The sequence below is a fragment of the Lissotriton helveticus genome, chromosome 4_2, assembly GCF_964261635.1.
Source record: "Lissotriton helveticus chromosome 4_2, aLisHel1.1, whole genome shotgun sequence".
Taxonomy (NCBI): domain Eukaryota; kingdom Metazoa; phylum Chordata; class Amphibia; order Caudata; family Salamandridae; genus Lissotriton; species Lissotriton helveticus.
In genome coordinates this window covers 4268076-4285912 of record NC_136064.1, presented here as the reverse complement: position 1 = coordinate 4285912, position 17837 = coordinate 4268076, and the positions used below count along the sequence as shown (strand labels likewise).

General features: G+C 45.4%; 1 protein-coding gene across 2 annotated transcripts in view; it reads left to right on the top strand.

Annotated features, from left to right (window-relative positions):
* LOC144752173 (vascular endothelial growth factor receptor kdr-like) overlaps nucleotides 1–17837 on the top strand; it is a 655129-nt gene that overhangs the window by 346471 nt on the left and 290821 nt on the right. For both annotated transcript variants that reach the window (XM_078640102.1, XM_078640103.1), the window contains exon 10: nucleotides 2983–3139. In XM_078640102.1, the coding sequence (XP_078496228.1) occupies nucleotides 2983–3139 (157 nt within the window). The remainder of the gene's footprint in view (nucleotides 1–2982; nucleotides 3140–17837) is intronic.

The following is a 17837-nucleotide window of genomic DNA, read 5'->3' as shown; positions in this document are numbered from 1 at the left end:
GCAATGATTTTTATTGATGAATTCTGGCCACCTCCCTAGACAAGCTTCAAAGAATACACAATTTATGATGAGGTTGGTATGTGGCCTCCAAACTTCCAACACATTTGAGAGCCATTCAGGAAACTACATGGTTTCCAGTTACTCGGCATATTCATTAAAAGCACTTTTCATTGCTCACCATTGTTTTTCTCACACAATACCTCGCTTTTTGTTATATTAATTCATTCTTTATTATTGTTCTAACTCGTAAAGAGTATCCCCAAATGTTAACTTTCTCCCATGGGAGAGTGCTTTTTCCATGTTCAATGACTCTTCACCTTCTTGCCATCATTTGAGGCCCTCAAACCTGTTTATCTTGCTGAACAATTTCCTTCTTTATTATGTCTTTGTTGCCATTATGTCACCACAACAAGATTTTGGGAATATTAGGGCAGTAACGTTTGCTAATCTAGTCAATGCCATGGCAGGAGCCTTATAGTGAATTCAGTCCCATGCAGGGTCCTTGAAGGGTAATCCACCCAAAGCAAGAGACTTATATTGAACTCAGTCTCATGCAGGGCCCTGAAGGGAAATTAGTCCCTTGTAGGACCTTCTTAGGGAAATAAATCCAAAGCAGGAGCCTTATAGTGAACTCAATCCCATGTAGAACCCTTGTAGGGGAATCAATCGCATGCCAGACCCCTGCAGGGAAATCCATCCAAAGCAGGAGCCCTGTAGTGACACCAATCCCATGCTGGACCTTTGAAGGGAAATCAGTCCCAAGCAGGACCCATATAGGGAAATCAATCCCATGCAGCACCTGTGTAGGGGAATCAATCCCATGCTGGACCCTTGAATGGAAATCCATCCAAAGCAGGAGCCTTATAGTGACGTCAATCCCATGCAGGATACCTATACTGACATCAATCATAAGTAAGAGCCTTATAGTAAAATCAATCCCTTGCAGAATTCTTGTAGGGAAATCAACTCCACGGATGAGATTTATAGTGACATCAATCCCACACAGAACCCTTGAAGGGAAATTAATTCCTTTTTTGAGACTTATAGTGACATCAAGCCCATGCTGGACCTTTGAAGGGAAATCAATCCAAAACAGGTGATTGTTGGTGAAATCAGTCCCATGAAAGTGACACCAATCCCCTGCAGGACCGATGTAGGGAAATCAGTACCATGCAGACAATTTATAGTGACACCAATCCCCTGTAGGACCCTTGTAGGAAAACCAATACCATGCAGGAGGCTAATAGTGACACTAATCCCATGCAGGTCCCTTGTAGGGAAACCAATACATTTAGTGACATCAATCGTAAGTAAGAGCATTATTGTGGAATCAGTCTCATGCATGACCCTTTGACCCTTCTAGAGAAAGCAAAACCACGCAGCAGACTTATAGTGAAATCCATCATATGCAAGAGTGTTGGAGTGATGTAAATCCCATGCAGGACCATTCTCGGGACATCAACACAGTGCAGGGATCCTATAATGAAAAATGATCATATGCAAGAACCTTATTAGGTAGAAAATCCATGGCAAATGCAGAAATACAGCACAGAAAGAACCCAACGTCATTAAAGAGCAGCATGCAGACATCTGAGAAGTTGTGGACCTCTTGAGTTGGTGTGAAGCGTAAGCACATTGGGTCAAATGATGTCCTGTTATTCTGTGTTGTGTCATGTTGTACTAAGATACTTTAAAGTGTTGAGTTTTTGTGGTGTGTTGTTGGGGCCACTGTAGCTCTCAAGATATTGAGTCCTGTATGTAACAAAATGGTAAGATAGGCATCTAGTAGTTTTACCGTGGTCACCTTGGTCATGTTACTTGTGCGCCGAAACGCGTTGGGTTTACCTGTAACTCCGTGTCTGTAATGCTGTGGTGTTCCTTTAATTTAAGGTACTTTGGAGTGTGCTTTTTTTCCCCATAGCGGGATGTAGGGACTTGGATGTTCTTCAAAGTACAAAAAAATACTTATATATGATAAAATACAATTAGACATAATATAGGGTGGCTCTAAACCCTTCTCATGCATAATCTATCCATACCTTAGTTCACCTATTGACCTGCTGGTGATTCCTTTCCCACAGAAAAAACATACAACAAATCCACGCTCACTCACACTTAAACCGATAAAGGAAAGATGTCCAACATAATTATATGTTTGGTACGTAAAACTTCTGTGAAACAGAAGTAAACGCCTTGGACGTTGTGGAGGTCATCAGAACAGGCCAACATAATTTTTCAGCTTACACTCCTTAAAAACACACCAGAAAGCACCCTTCATTCGTCCAGGGCATTAGTGATTTATAGACAATATTACTCATTTTTAAATTTGTCATGGTTCAAGCAAAATCAGGGATCAGCATCGGTCAGTTGCTCAAGAATTGCATCTGGATTCAATATACTGGAATCAGCATGAAAGAGCTAATCCAATAATGACCGGGTGTTGACGGGTCCGCTGGCTCTCGATGACAGGGCTTCTGTAGCCTTAACTTACCGCTGAAGAGGCTGTGTAGCTCTTGGCTTGCTCAAATGGGAGAACTGTCACTGCAATGGTGGGTGCAGTGAAAGAGGTTCTGCAAACTGTATGCTTTTGTGCAAATTTCAGGACTTGTTTGTCCTGTGCCATTTCTATTGCTTAATTTAAAGTTTCTCTGTTCAAAAATTAGCCCCCTATCAAAACTGTCTTTCAAAAGAACTCATTTTCGGATATCCTGTGAAATATAAATGTCTAAAAACTGCTTGTGAGCATCAGAAAAACTCAAGGTTCCAAAGATTTCAGCAAAATCAAAATGTTTTAGTTTAGCAGTTGGACTTGACAAACATTTGTATTAAGAAATTATTTATGAGACTTTTTGATCATTACTTTGAACATTTAGGATGTTATGGAACTTAGAGTTGAGGATTTTCTACAAGAAATATGTAGGGTTGAGTACTGGAGTGACTATATTCATAGTTCCCTTGGTCTCTTTTCCTTTTCTCTTCCAGCCAAGCCTGTGATCTATGAAAAAGAGATTGACGTTGAGAAGATTGAGCCGGTCCTGCTGGGTACGGTGAAGAGCCTTCAGTGCACGGCCTACGGCATTCCGCCCGCCTCCATCCGCTGGGAGTGGCAGCCATGTTTTGGAACACCTGCCAATACACTGTAAGTCAAAGACGAGGGCTGTTCTGCCCCAAGCGATACCAGAACCAGGATCTTTAAAGTCAATTGCATATTGGGTTTAAATTTGGTATGTTATTCCCCCTAAAACACTGGTAAAGGCAGCCATCTTCATATATCTCTCTACGTTATCCAGTATTCTGTTTAGAAATAAACAGAGGTTAGTATAGTTGGGCTTAGATCTGAGATCATATCTGAGAATCAAAAGGGGTAGGATATGAAAGGTGTGTTGCAGTACATAGTAAATGTTGTTACATATTGGGGAGGGGCCAGTTAAAAGTCCTTAAACTCAATCTTAAAAAATCAATCAAAAAACATTTATAAGGTGCGCAGATGGCTACAGGTGTCCCGGCTCTACAACCAAAATAAAGAATTACTTCATTAAATAAGCATTCTGTTAGTTTTAGGATCCATGTTAGTTTTTAGGCTTTTGTTTACCTCCACTAGGGGCTACCGCTATAGTAAAGGGGCTTGGCGGGGGGAAGTGGGGGCTTTGGGTTGGGTTTTAAAAATAAAATAAAAAGACGTACCTGCCGCCACGCTCCCGTTGCCGGCCACCTCGTTGCTCCTCTCGTCCAGGAAGTGGATTGGCTTCACTGCACAGGCTCCCCAGCCAATCCAGACACTGCTCTCATGCTATACCTTGCATGAGAGCAGCGCCTGGATTGTCCTGAGTGATCTGGTTTAACACTCACTCACACACATAGAGCCTGCAGCTTTTCTCCAACCCGGCTGTACAACACAGCTGGGTTGAAGAAACCTAAGTGTGCATGTCTGTTTAGCATAAGACTGCCGGTCAAACTGACCTGTATACGTGCCTACCACTCCTCCCTACTGCAGACGTTATGATTGTCAGCATGGCCCAACCCCCGCCCTAACCTCAGCTCGGATGGCAATATGGCAAGAAAAATAAAATGAAAATAAAATGTTTTTATTATCATTTTATTTTTCAGTGGGGCAATGGTTCTCCGCCATCGTGGAGGAGTCGCCACTGGTTACCTGTTATCAGTAAAAAGATATTTTCACATTTTGTTAAACTGAATATGTTTGCTAGCTAAGCCACAGAGAGGGGGTGATATCATTAAGAGAAAGGGTTTACTGTTTAAAAGAATACACATGATACCCCATCAGCCACATTTTATTTTACACCTTGGCCATCCTGATAATCTTATACAAATCAGGTAATGATTAAGGTTGTTATGGAAGAATAGCGTACGCATACAGTCAGAAATAAGTGGCCACATCAAATGATTGCTCCCACTCTTTTCAGCCTGGCATAATCTCCACCCATTATTAACCATAGATGCCACTGGAATACCAGTAGTTGTAAACCATCTCTTGGGCATCCCTCGAGGAACAATTTATAAAGTGCTACGAATAGCGTTTTGCCGTCCCTTAGGAACTCAGCGTTGCCAGTGTAGCTTGTAGTTTGGAACCTTGTGGTGATGCAGCACGGCTAGGAGGAAGGGGTACGCTATCATGCATGGGGTATGCATGTGTATGGAGTGTGTGAGGCAAGAGTGACACATATGTTCTTTCAATGGCTGGTTCTTAAGCCTGGTCTTTGCATAAGAGATGCTAAAAGGAGTGGTGTTAATTGTGGTTTGCATGGTGTGATTGGTGTTGTAGGTGTCTAATCTCTGTCTCTGGTAGCAAATTTCAAAGTAGAGTAATGTGGCATGATGCAGAGACTTGTTCTGAAGATGAGAGAGCCCAGCATTCATAGTTTGAGTACGCAACATAGACATCACCATCTCAGGGGGTCTGAAACTTGCGTGCACCGCTGACCTGTGCCACCGCTGACCTGTGCCACCACTTCATGATATATCCACAGAATCTGTGGTGGTACCCTTTAACCCCTTCGCCACGGGGGTAATTCCCCCACGGTGCGGGGGAGGGCGAGCCGAGGGGCTCGTGACGAGCCCAGTTCGTCATGAGTCACAGTAGAGCTGTGTTCATAACGAGCTGGGCTCGTCACAGCCCCGCCCACTGATTAATTCTCCCGCACAGGCGGGGAATCAATCGCGCGCAGTTATGACGAGCCCAGTTTGTCACGAGCACAGCTCCACTGTGCCTCATGACGAGCTGGGCTCGTCATGAGCATGGAAGGGGTTAAGGATCTATTGACTACAATGAAGTTGGCTCTGTGGTAAAACTTTTTATTGTTGTGGTAACGTGAGGTGCGTGAATGGTTGCCAGCGACAAGCCAAAGGCTCTCCAGATGAATATATGGTGTTACAACGCAAACAATTACAATGCATTCTTTTACAGTGCGTTTTTGACATCACAGCTACCATTACATCTCATGATTTTACAACGCATGCCATTACAACGCATTTTTAAAAACGACCATTACAACGCATTCCAACACAACGCATAATACTTTTATGGCAACAGTAGGGTAAGTGTTGGATAGTATAGGGGTAAAAATTACTGTTCCCTCTCCAGTGAATGCAACAGTAGGGAAAGTGTTGGATAGTGTAGGGGTAAAAAGTACTATTCCCATCTACCTCAAATTCCATACCCACCCTAAAACAATAAAAAACTCCATTACGTACCTTATAATGCGTTGTAATGGCATGCGTTGTAATGGTATGCCATGTAATGGTATGCGTTGTAATGGCATGCGTTGTAATGGCATGCGATATAAAGGCAGTTGCGTTGTAACAGTTGTGTTGTAAAAGCAGTGCGATGTAATGACTGTGTTGTAATGGATGTTTCCCCTACAGACTAATAATGCCCCCTCGTCCAACCACATCAGGGAGTTAAAGCACAGACTAAATGGATAAGTCAAACAGACACATCCTTACTTCAATCGCACAACTTTGTAAAGTTTTGGCTGGCAGCTGAGATCCCTTTGAGTTTGAATGTTAGGAGGAAAGCGGTCCACAGCCATCGTGGAATCCTCCAAAGTGTGGTGCATCAGCGGTCAACTAGAGGAGCTACGTATTCTTCAGGAGCAGATCCTCCGGCCACCATGATTGTGTGTCCAGAACTGGATGTAGGAAGGAGGGTACAAAGACTGTATAAAATGTCATAGCCAAAGCACCGTCAGGTAGGAGTTCCCATCTCACAGAGAGCCACAACTGAGTGTAAACAAGGGTTGATCGAATGGATCTCTCATGGATCTCTCAGCGGTAGATACTACATTACGTACATATGGCCATCAGAGAGACTTACACCGTACTCACAACTCATGATTCTGAGAAGAATAGATCAAAGCATTCAGTTTGTCCGGGTGGTCTGTCAATCACTGTATTATATAGTAATGGAGTTATGGAGCGCTTACTACCCCTGACGAGGCGTTGAATCACTTTATGCTGAGTTGCACGCTACTCCAGAACCCAAGATAAGTGTGATTTATTTTTTTATATAATCCTGCAAACCATCTTGCTCATAGACAATAATGAGTGATGAAAGGTAGAAATGGGTGATAAAATCTTTTTGTTAGAGAAAGACTGCTCTTTTAATCTGAGGGCCCGTTGTTTTTGTGAATGAGGGAGGTATTTTCCGGATGCTACTGAAAGGGCGAGATTTCGATCGATACCTTATATCTATTGATCCAAACCTCGATCTGGTCGACTGAACCTTTGTTGCCTGTCTTGGAGGATGCAAGTGCCCCTGTACCAAACCAGCTCACCCAAAGAAAAGGACTCTGCTCCCAAAGATCACAAACAACTTCTAGCTTTCAAAAGTTTATTGTAAAGATATGATAAGCTGCAAATACAGGCATCTCAGAATGAGATTCACGAGATACACAGGTCCAATTACATACATGTGCTCTCGAAAAGCCCTCAGACGAGCAACAGAAATCACTAACACAAGTTCTAAGAATAATAAAGCTATCAGCATAGATGCATATCTCTCCTTCATTTAGGTTGGAGTAAAACGCAAAGGTTAGGCTGTCCCTACCCTGCTCTAGATGGTATCCCTACTTAACCAAAACCCCACCTAACAAAGGTGTCAGCAGTGAATGACCCCCAAGGGAAGTCACTCACTCTAAGTCTCTTGGTGAAAACCTATAGTTCTCCAGTCATGACCCCTCTCTGCCTACCCATCCGCTCTCTAAAGGGTCCTCAGGTATCTGCTCTAACTCCACCCAGGGGTGCTGTCCCTAATACAAAACAGTCAACAACATTTGAGACGCCCCTTGCGAGACGCCTCTCACGTGGTGTAGCTTCTGGCTTTTTCCATGATGCTTTGTATTGGGCCTCATACGTTAGAGTTGACCTTGCTTCTCAGACTCTTCTCCGGCCCGCTGATACCCCTCAAACATTCCGGAACCCTCCTCCATGTCTAGGCCGTCTACTGAACAGACCTCTATTCATTCATTTATAATTGGATCCCCCCTCTTCCTTTGCAGACAGATATCTGTAGCCAAGAACCCAACTCTCATAGACTTCTAAAAAGAAAAAGCTTGCAACATTTCTCAGCCCAGACATGTACGTGTAAAGCAATGTTAAAACATTTCAGGCCTACAATATTTTCCATAATGATTATAGCATTCAACTTCTTCGTTAATTAAAGCATGTTAATATTCTTATTCTATTTTTCAATAAACAGTAAGCATCTCTATAAATCATGGCCTATTTAATGCAATGACCAAAACAATAATACAATCTATGTCGTGAAAAGAACCACCTTCCCTTTCCCTCCAGCTCTGGCCCTGAGGCCTACCACATTCTGCGTTTAACCACATACCATCTTATGTTTTAACAGCTACATGACATGGATTCAGAAATAATCACATCTAATAAAGTCATATAATGTCACACATTTCTGTATTAGTTCCACTTCTACTTAAATCCCTACATTAGCTATACATTTAGAATATAATTGCAGATACTATTAGCACTCATGGCATTTCTCCTCATGATTTGTGCTTACTACTGGTAAGTGTGATGTACTCATACATTTAAGTCAATTTGCGCTCTCTCAGTTCCCCCCTTTGATGACCTCTCGGGGTCATCACTAACATTTAAACTGCAGTTATTGCTGGCATTCTCTGCGCTTCCAGAGCCCTCAGACTCCTGTACTGATTGTCTTGTATGGCAGCCAATCTCTGCAGCTGTTCTCTTTGGGCCCTTTCTGACCTTCTTGCTCTGTACCATTTGAATACCCTCACCAATCCCCACAATATAATCCCACAGATCAATATTATGATGATAGGCTTTAGGATATACCAAACAAAGCTTTTGCCTAAGGTGGAAAACCACCCTCCAACTGTACTCATTCCGTGGCCCACCTTTTCCCAGACATTTTCTCTACTCAAATCTTCGATCTCTTTGTGAATATTAGTTATGTTCCTAATAACTTTTTCAAGGGGCTTCGAATTGTCTGGAATGTAAGTGCAACATTCCTGGACCTTCAAAGCCTTACAGACTCCGCCCTCTTTTGCTAGTAGGACATCTAATGCAAGACGGTTTTGAAGAACCATAGCCCTTATCGATTGCATCTCTCCTTCTACCAGCATTAGGGACTGAGCTGTGCTGGCAGACAACCTGTCGACAACTGTTGCCAGTCGTCTAATTTTAACATCATTAAGGATTACTCCCAAAAGAGGGAACATAGCTCCAAAGACATCTCCAACCATTTCTGCATCGCCTACATCCCTCCTTCCCCTCGATGATGTCTTGCCCTCAATGATCACTAAGTCTTGTGCATGATATATTTTGGGGAAGACAATTGCCAAATAACATGATCCATACCAGTTGTCAGGTAGTCTCACGTAGGCATTTCTTCCACATACAAAATACACATTTGGAATCACTTGCATTCCCTTCAGGAAATCCTTGGTATAGTACTCTAAATTGAAAGCATGTTCACAGTCAACTTCACCCACGTATACATTTTCATAATACGTTTTGGCTCGGTGAAGACATAGCTTTCCTCTCTGCGTCTTATCTAAAGCTATTGGACCACTACTACCCTTTCTCTTGTGTGCCTTCTCTTCCTCGGTCCAATCTGTTTTCCATTGTCCTGATTTTTTCAAAATCTTTTGTCTCCTGTAACGATCATCCACCTGCCCTATGAACTTCTTCTCGACTTCTGACACCTTGCATGTCAGGTTATTTCTACGGGCATGTGAAGTATCTAAAGTAATCCAAGGAATGAAGAACTTGGCCAATCTGTCTTCACTCTTCCAGTAGTCCCATTTGTTCATCTGCTTATAATTTGGGACTTCTGGCAACACTGAATCATAATTGGAGAAATAGTATTCAAAACTATCTCTCTCATAAAATATACTAAGCAATAAGCTACATGTAATGCCATATGTCAGCGGGAGGTGATGGTATCTAATACCCTCGTCTACAGACGCCGGCAACTGCATGCAGACGTAGCAATCCTTAACCTCCATGGCATCCACGTATTCATATAAGAGTTTAGCATAAGCATTTGACCTAAAGTCTCCTTGGGACTCATCTACGTGTAATCTGCGGGCTTCTGCAGCTAATAACGCTTTCTCTTGAGTGTTTTCCCTTTTCTCACCAGCAACAGTAGGTGTAAGCGTTTCTACAGATTTCACATCAGTTACCTTTACCTCCTCCTCATGTCCCTTTACATAAGAAATTGTTACCACTAAAGCTATTAATATTATCACTCCTACTATTAGTGTACCTATTATACATTTAGCTCTGCGGTTCGGGGTGCCGGCCTCCATTTCGTCAGACAATATGGCTCTCTCTTATCTTTAGCAAAAAGTTCTTTTCCTCTCGTTCCTTTACAGTCTCTTTTTAATCCTTTTGTCTTTCGAATCCACACAACTGGAGGCTGACAACCTTCTTCGCAAAAGTTCTTTAACAGTTCAATAAAGACAACCCTAGCCCTTCTCCATCAACTCAAGGGAAGTTCCCTAAAATTCTCTGCTTCCTGGGCGCTAGGTAATCTTCTTTTTCTGCTTGCTCTATTTACAAAGTCCTTTAACAGTCTACTATCAGGTTTGTGGTTGCAGCTTCAATAGCATAGTTCAATATTTCCAAACGAAGATTGTGCTCTTCATGTGCTGTTATCGTTGTACCAAAGTCGGGGAATTGCAATTCTGTAAGGAACATGTGTTTTAACTTGCTGAGGCGGGGAGGTCTGGGGAGCATGAATGTTAGTGACCCTTCTTGTTCGACACCGGGTACCAACAGTCGTATTTCCACGGTGATAATGGGCTCAGAACTGGACACCACCACCGCTCGGATCCTCCCTGTCTCCGGTTTCACAGACATTTGTCGCCAGATATGTCCACTCAGGTGTGGAGTATCTTCTGTTAGGCACACGCACTCTTCTTGACCTTCTTCGGTCCGGTGCTTCAGCGCCCTGAGCACCTTCTTCTGGGTCTGAGTCTTCTGATATCGGAGGAAGGGTTAACTCTGGAGTTGACCTCAGGCTAGAGCTCCTTCTTTGCGGCCAATTAGCTCGCTGTTAAAATGTGTTCCCCTATCTGATTCCAAAAAGGCCGGCACCCCGAAGCGCGGAATGAGTTCCCTGAGCAGTAACTTGGCCACTGTGAGGGTGTCGCACCTACGTGTAGGGTATGCCTCAACCCATCTGGAGAACACACAAACAACCACCAGGACATAGCGGAGGCGGTTGCACCTTGGCATTTCAATGAAATCTATCTGCATTCTATTGAATGGACCTCCAGACCTTCCTATGTGACTCAGTGCAACTGGTGTTCTTTTTCCTACATTCAGCTGCTGACAGGTCACACAACGCTGGCACACTGCTTCTGCTGCTATTCTAAACTTAGGATTGTACCAAGTCTGTCTAAACACTCTCAGCATAGCATCTCTCCCTAAGTGTACGGGACCATGTATGAGTCTAGCCATTGGACTCACCATCTCATTGGGCAACACTGCTCTGCCGTCTGCTGAGACCCAAAAATGGGACTCACCCATTACACATCCTGCCTTTTCCCATGTTTCTTTTTCAGAATCAGGAGCATTTTCTTGCATGTTTGACAGTTCATCCCAAGTATCAACAGTTTCCAGTATCATGGCTAATTCAGTCCTTACATTTATTCCACCCACTTCCACCTCTGTGAAAGAGTACCCTTGTTCCGCGCAATACCGCGCAACTTCATCAGCATATCTATTGCCTTTTGAAACGAAGTCCTCATTTCTGGTATGTGCGGTGCACTTTACAACTGCGATACCTGCTGGGCATTGCAACGCCTCTAACAACAGGCGCACAAACTCTCCATTGCGAATGGGAGAGCCTGAAGAGGTCATGAAGCCTCTTTGAGACCATAACTGCCCGTAATCATGAACTACCCCATAACCATATTGGCTGTCGGTGTATATGGTGACTCGAATTTGATTGCTTGCCAAACAAGCACGTGTCAAGGCAATAATTTCGGCTACCTGAGCGGAGTGTACTCCTTCCAGGCACCCAGCTTCCACAACTCCAGTAATTGTACAAACAGCATAAGCTGCTCTCAACTGCCCAACTTCGTCTCTTACACATGAGCCATCGACAAAGAAAATTTCGTCTGGGTCAGTCAGTGGCTCATCTACGATGTCGGGTCTGGGTTTGGTGCATAGTTCAGTCACATCAAGGCAGTCATGGTCTGTCCATTCATCATCATCCTCAATATCATTTGGAAGTGGCATCAAGGTAGCAGGGTTCAAAACAGAGCATCTCTTGAGGGTCACATTCTCTGCAGCAAGAATAACTTGCTCATATCGCGTGAGCCTGCTGTTGGTCAGATGCTGTGTTTTGGTCCTGGTCATCAACAGTTCAACAGAATGGGGCACGCACACCTCTAACGGGTGCCCCATGACGATATTTTCACATCTCTCAATGCTGACACCCGTTGCAGCAACGGATTTGAGACATCCGGGCAACGCTGCGGCTACTGGGTCTAAAGTAGCCGAGAAATAAGCAACTGGTCTACGGGCATTCCCATGGATTTGGACCAACACAGACAACGCGCAACCTTCTCTCTCACAACAGTAAAGAAAAAATTGTTTATTGTAATCAGGCATTCCCAATGCCGGAGCACGACACAGGTCCTCTCGTAGCTGTAGGAATGCCATCAAACAGTCTTTGTCCCATGGTACCGGATCGCTCACCTCCTTGTGTGTCAGTTTTTGCAAGGGCTTTGCTTTCAGTGAAAAGTTCACGATCCACTGTCGGCAATAACCCACCATCCCTAGGAACATCCTGACCTCTCTCTGTGTCTTAGGCGCATTCATTTTCATGATCGCCTCTATCCTGTCTGGTGACACCTTTCGTTTGCCTTTCTCTATTCTGTGTCCCAAGTACTGCACTTCTGTCAGGCAGTACTGCAATTTCCCTGGGGACACCTTGTGCCCATTGGCAGCTAGGTGATTTAACAAAGCAATGGAGTCCTCCCTGCAAGCTTCTTCTGTTTCTGACGCTACGAGGAGGTCGTCTATGTACTGGACCAGAACTGACTTCTGGGGCAGCACTAGACTTTCAAGATTTTTCTTCAAAAGCTGGTTAAAGATCGATGGGCTCTCTGTATACCCCTGAGGGATACGACACCATGTTAGGACGCGATTTTCCAGCTTAAATGCGAAAAGAAAATGGCTCTCTTCGTCCAGAGGGATCGAAAAGAAAGCCTGACAAAGATCGATCACAGTGAACCACTCAGCTTGGAATGGAATCTGAAACAGTATCACTGATGGATTCGGTACCACTGGACAACACGAAACGACTATGTTATTAATCTTTCGAAGGTCCTGTACTATCCGAAATTTCCCATTTGGTTTCTGCAGACCCATAATCGGGGAGTTGCATGGACTACCCACGATTTCTTTCAGTATTCCCTGTCTAATCATGGACTCAATCACGGGTTTTATGCCTGCAATCGTTTCTGGAGTCAATTTATATTGGGGTGTTCTTGGGAACTCAGCATGCGGTTTCACTACAATTTTCACTGGGTCCACCCCTTTGACCAATCCAATCTCCTCCCCAGTGAAATCCCATACTTCTGATGCCACTGTCTCTCTCAAGTCCCAGGGGAGCTCGTCTACTGTCAAAGTAGGGTACAGCTCCACGCATATTCTTGAGTTTGCAACCTTGAAATCTGCGTCATCATCATTGGTCAATACCTCCACTCCCTGAGGTGTACAGTATATAGTACAATTCAATTTACACAACAGGTCTCTTCCTAACAGACACACAGGACTTGAATCGCAAACCACAAACTGGTGCTCATCGCTGTACTTCCCTATTTTCACCTGTACTGGTTCTGTCAATTGGCTGGTTATTCTCCTGTTTGCGACCCCCACCACCTGTATGGTCTCTCCAGACATGGGCAGGTCTGGAACTGCAGCTGATCTGATCGTGGATCTAGTGGCTCCTGTGTCCACCAGAAATGTCGTAGGGCACCCTGCTACTTCTGCTTCCACATAGGGTCCCCTCTGGTCCACCTCCAAGGCTGCCCCGAGGGTGCAGTCTTCTCTTTCCACTCTCTGTCCGGTTAATGGGTCCACATAATAGCACTCTTCCCCTTCTACAAACAGGGGCATTTGTCTATAGGTCTTACCCATAGTCCCTACTCGAGGAGGTTGCGGGAACTGGGCTCGGGGAGGAGCCCCCCCCCCTTTGAGCACCTTTCCTTGGTATGGCGTCACCCCTCTTGTAGGCGCGCTCTGGACCTCTTCCTCCTCTATCTCTTGTTCTCCTATCTCTACATTGTAGGGGCACTCGCGTTTCCAATGCCCCACCTCGTTACACTGGTGGCACCTAGTCGTTTTCTTCAAGGCAGCTATATCTATTCTGGGTCTAAAGGTGGAACTCTCCTCATTGCCCTTGTTCTGACTGTACTGCTTCTTTCCTCCTGTACCTGTTCCTTGCTGCTGTTGCTGTTGTCCCCCCTTCCCTGCTGCCTGCATCTGTACCACCATCAACTTTTCTTTTAGTTTCTTAGCCTTGGAGTCTATCTCATCACAGCAATACCTGGCATATCTCAGTATTTCGTCTAGGGGTTTACTTTGCCAACAAATCGAGTGTTGCTGAATCATTAAACTAATATCCGGTCTCAGTCCCAGGACGAATTTGGACACAAATTGCCCTATGTCTTTTGGATCCATTACATCCAAGCCGCTATACTGTTTAAACGCCTTCAGCAACCTCTCGTAATATTCGTGGACGGTCTCTTTGGGTTCCTGTCTTGTTCGGTCTATTCTGACCCAATCTATGTCTTGCATTGGCACTTTCTCTTTCAGCCAAGTCATCACTCTCTCGAATTTTGCCATCACAGTCTCGGACGGCCCATTAGTCTTAGCATCTCTCTCTGGCTCCGTTGTGGGCCACTCAGCGCTAACCTTGCATGCTGTCCACAGATCTCCTGGTACTACAATGTCAAACAGCGTGTTCAGATCTATCCATAGGACCTTAGAGATTTTTACAAATCTCTCCACTTGCTTGTACCACTCCACTGGATTTTCCCGTAATTTGGGGAAGGAGGTGGTAAAAGCAGCTAAATCTCCCCTACTCCAAGGGACATGTACATAGTTCCCATTTGCGACTTCACGCAAAGGGTAAGCTTCTATTCCCTGCTGTCCTCCTGGTGTCATACCAAGCGTGCTTCTCCTGCCGGTCCCTTTCTTGGACCACCTCTCTTCCCACTTATCTAGTGCCCTCCATGTCCTTATTCCAGCGATCAGTTCCCTTATGTGCGTTTTCAGCCCAATCGTTCTCCTCTCATCTAGGTCTCGATCTGTATAATGTAGCCTGTGGTTACCCTGTAATGCTTTGGTTCTTGACAAGTCCACCATATATTTGCCTGCTAGTTCGACTAACTTCTCATGGACTGCTCTCGCTTTTCGAGTAATGTCCTTTGCCATATACAGTATTTCATCCTGTTCATACATTTCCATTCTTTCTAAAGGTAGGGTACCATCTATCATGTCATCCAGATCTGACCTTAAACTGGCGACATCGAGTCTCTTGGCTTTTATCTCAGCTCGCAATATGTCTTTCGAAGGGGGCTCACTGGTCTCCCTACCATCCCAACTTCGAGCTCTACGTTTGGGCTCGGGAGAGTTAATGGGTGCCCTCCCTTGCTCCCATCTCTCCAGGTCCCATGCTCGGCCATCCGATCTTGGAAGGTGATGGAACACGGGTCTGTTACCCCTACTCTTGCTCTGCCCATTCTCTTCTTCTTCTCTCCTCTCACCGCACACCTCTCTGTTATTTTCCCTCTGGTCGCTACTCTCCCTTTGCCTAGTATCGCTCAGTATCCGATACGATCCTTCCTGGTTCCCCATATTCCCTGGGCTGCGCTCATTTCCGTCATCACAGGGACTATGGTGCGACCTCTCACAACTCCCATTCAGTTCTCTGGTGCCGGGCACACAGTGTGGACACTTAAAGCTGTTTCTGTACTCTTGCGCTCTCCTCTCCCCTTCACTGAGTATTGGGCGCGCCACCCCTCCATTCCCGGGGCCCCCGTTTTCCAGGTCTGTTCTATCTCCCCTCCGGGCCCAATGGGTGACTCCCCTACTATCTCTCTCTCTACAGTCCCACTCCGGGCTGCTTTCCCCAGCCCCGCAGTGAGTCCGAGCTCGGCTGTCCTGACTTTCCCTTTCAGCTTCCTCAGCTATGATGCTCTTTTGAGCCTTCACTGCCTCATCCCACTGCTTCATGTACTCATTTAGCTCTTGAAAGGATTTTCGTCCAGATCCCCTCAGATCCATTGGCCATCTAGGGCCCCCAGGATCTCCTCCTGGGTCCCCTGCTGTGTGCATCGGGGTGCTCCACTCTCTCGGTATCGGCATCTGACTTGGGGAATTGATCGTATCGTTCCTTCTTGCCTTCTCTGCTCTTTCTCTGTCCTTCCGTACCCGTTCTTCCCCTCTTGCTCTCTCTTGGTCATATATCGATATTATAGGACCTATGGTAACAGGTACCTGTAGTGCATCTGGTAATGCGTAGGATGTGGCGCTTTCCGTTTCCGGCGCTCTTTGTACCACAAACCTCCCGACTACCTGTTGCACCTGACTAGGCTGGGACAGCTCTTTCTTTGCCTCAGGATCCCACTCTGAACTGGGAAGCGGTCTATGCTCTCCTGCATTGCCCCCCTTTTCTCCTTCTGTATGCTCAACCTCTCCCCCTGCTCTATTATACGGGGGTGGCCTGTCTGTCAGTAATCTGTTTATCAGGCTGTCCTCTGTTTCGCTCTCATCATCTTCTTCTATGGGGCTTTTATTTACGGGCACCTCTAACACTGGGTACAGTTTATTTACTTCCAGGTTATGCACTCTCCATCTTTTAGCATCCGCATCCCACCTGGCATCTTGCACTGCCCTTACCGATCGTTTCACCCTTTCTTGTCGTCTGTTCATATTCTTTTCATGCGCTGCCCTAATCCATGCTTCAAGAGCTTCAAACTGGGTCGGTCTAGGCAAGGGTCTCATTGAGGTCATGACTGATTTTAATCGATGTAACACCTCTAATCTGAACGTCCCGTACTTCGGGAACGTCAGTTCCTCATTTCCTTCAGTAATCTTACTCCACTCTGATATCCAAAGGATCGTATGCAACCCAACATTCACTGCCATGTAACGAGCTGGCGTACCCTCCGGCGGGGCTTCTTCCCCTTCATACGATCCCCGCTTCTCTTTTTTAAACACCTTTCTCAGCCATTTAAAACACTTCATAATTATGCGCACAATATCCAGCCTCGCTACCCTGTTTACTTCCTGATGACAATCCACCAATCCTGTCGCGGCTTTGCTAGCTTGGCCTATCACAGCGCGGTCTTTCTCCGGTCGGCCAATCACGTCGCGACCCTGTCTGACGTCTTTGCTAGCTGGCCTATCACAGCGCGGTCTTTCTCCGGTCGGCCAATCACGTCGCGACCCTGTCTGACGTCACTTTTCTCCGCTTCGCAGCAGCACCCCTCCTTTCTCAACTCGTCTCCCGGTTATGCATGCGTCCCATTCATACACTGAAAAATGACTACTTCCGACCAAGCGGTCACTTCTCTCGACTGTACGTCCACAGTCTATATGTAATTGTCAACACAACTGACGAAATGTCTATCGTCTCTCTGATAGGTTACTTACACACACAGTAACTTCCGACCAGCGTCCGTTACTCACGCACTCACTCTTACGTTCCCCCTATCTCGGTCTTTCGGGTGATCAATGGTACCTCATGACCCCCTTCACACTAGTTGACAATTACTCTGGGTGTCCGATACACCCGAACCACTTAAGCTCTCCTTGAACTTAAGATTTCCACCGGTTGCGCGCGCTCACAACCTGTTCCACAGTCACTCTACAGACATTCAACTCCGCCAGACATTACAACATAGATACAATACAAAAACACCGCAATCTAACACGCATAACCCTTTATACTCACTCTCGACCGATACTGCTGCTTTTTCTGTCTCACGTCATCCGGATCTTCTTCGGCGGGCGGTTCTTCCGATCATCGATCTCTAGGGGCCTTGGGGTAAGCTAACCTGGCCTAGGTCACCGTCCTCAAGAAGGCAACCATCCTCTATAGCTACCAACTGAAAGGGCGAGATTTCGATCGATACCTTATATCTATTGATCCAAACCTCGATCTGGTCGACTGAACCTTTGTTGCCTGTCTTGGAGGATGAAAGTGCCCCTGCACCAAACCAGCTCACCCAATAAAGGACTCTGCTCCCAAAGATCACAAACAACTTCTAGCTTTCAAAAGTTTATTGTAAAGATATAATAAGCTG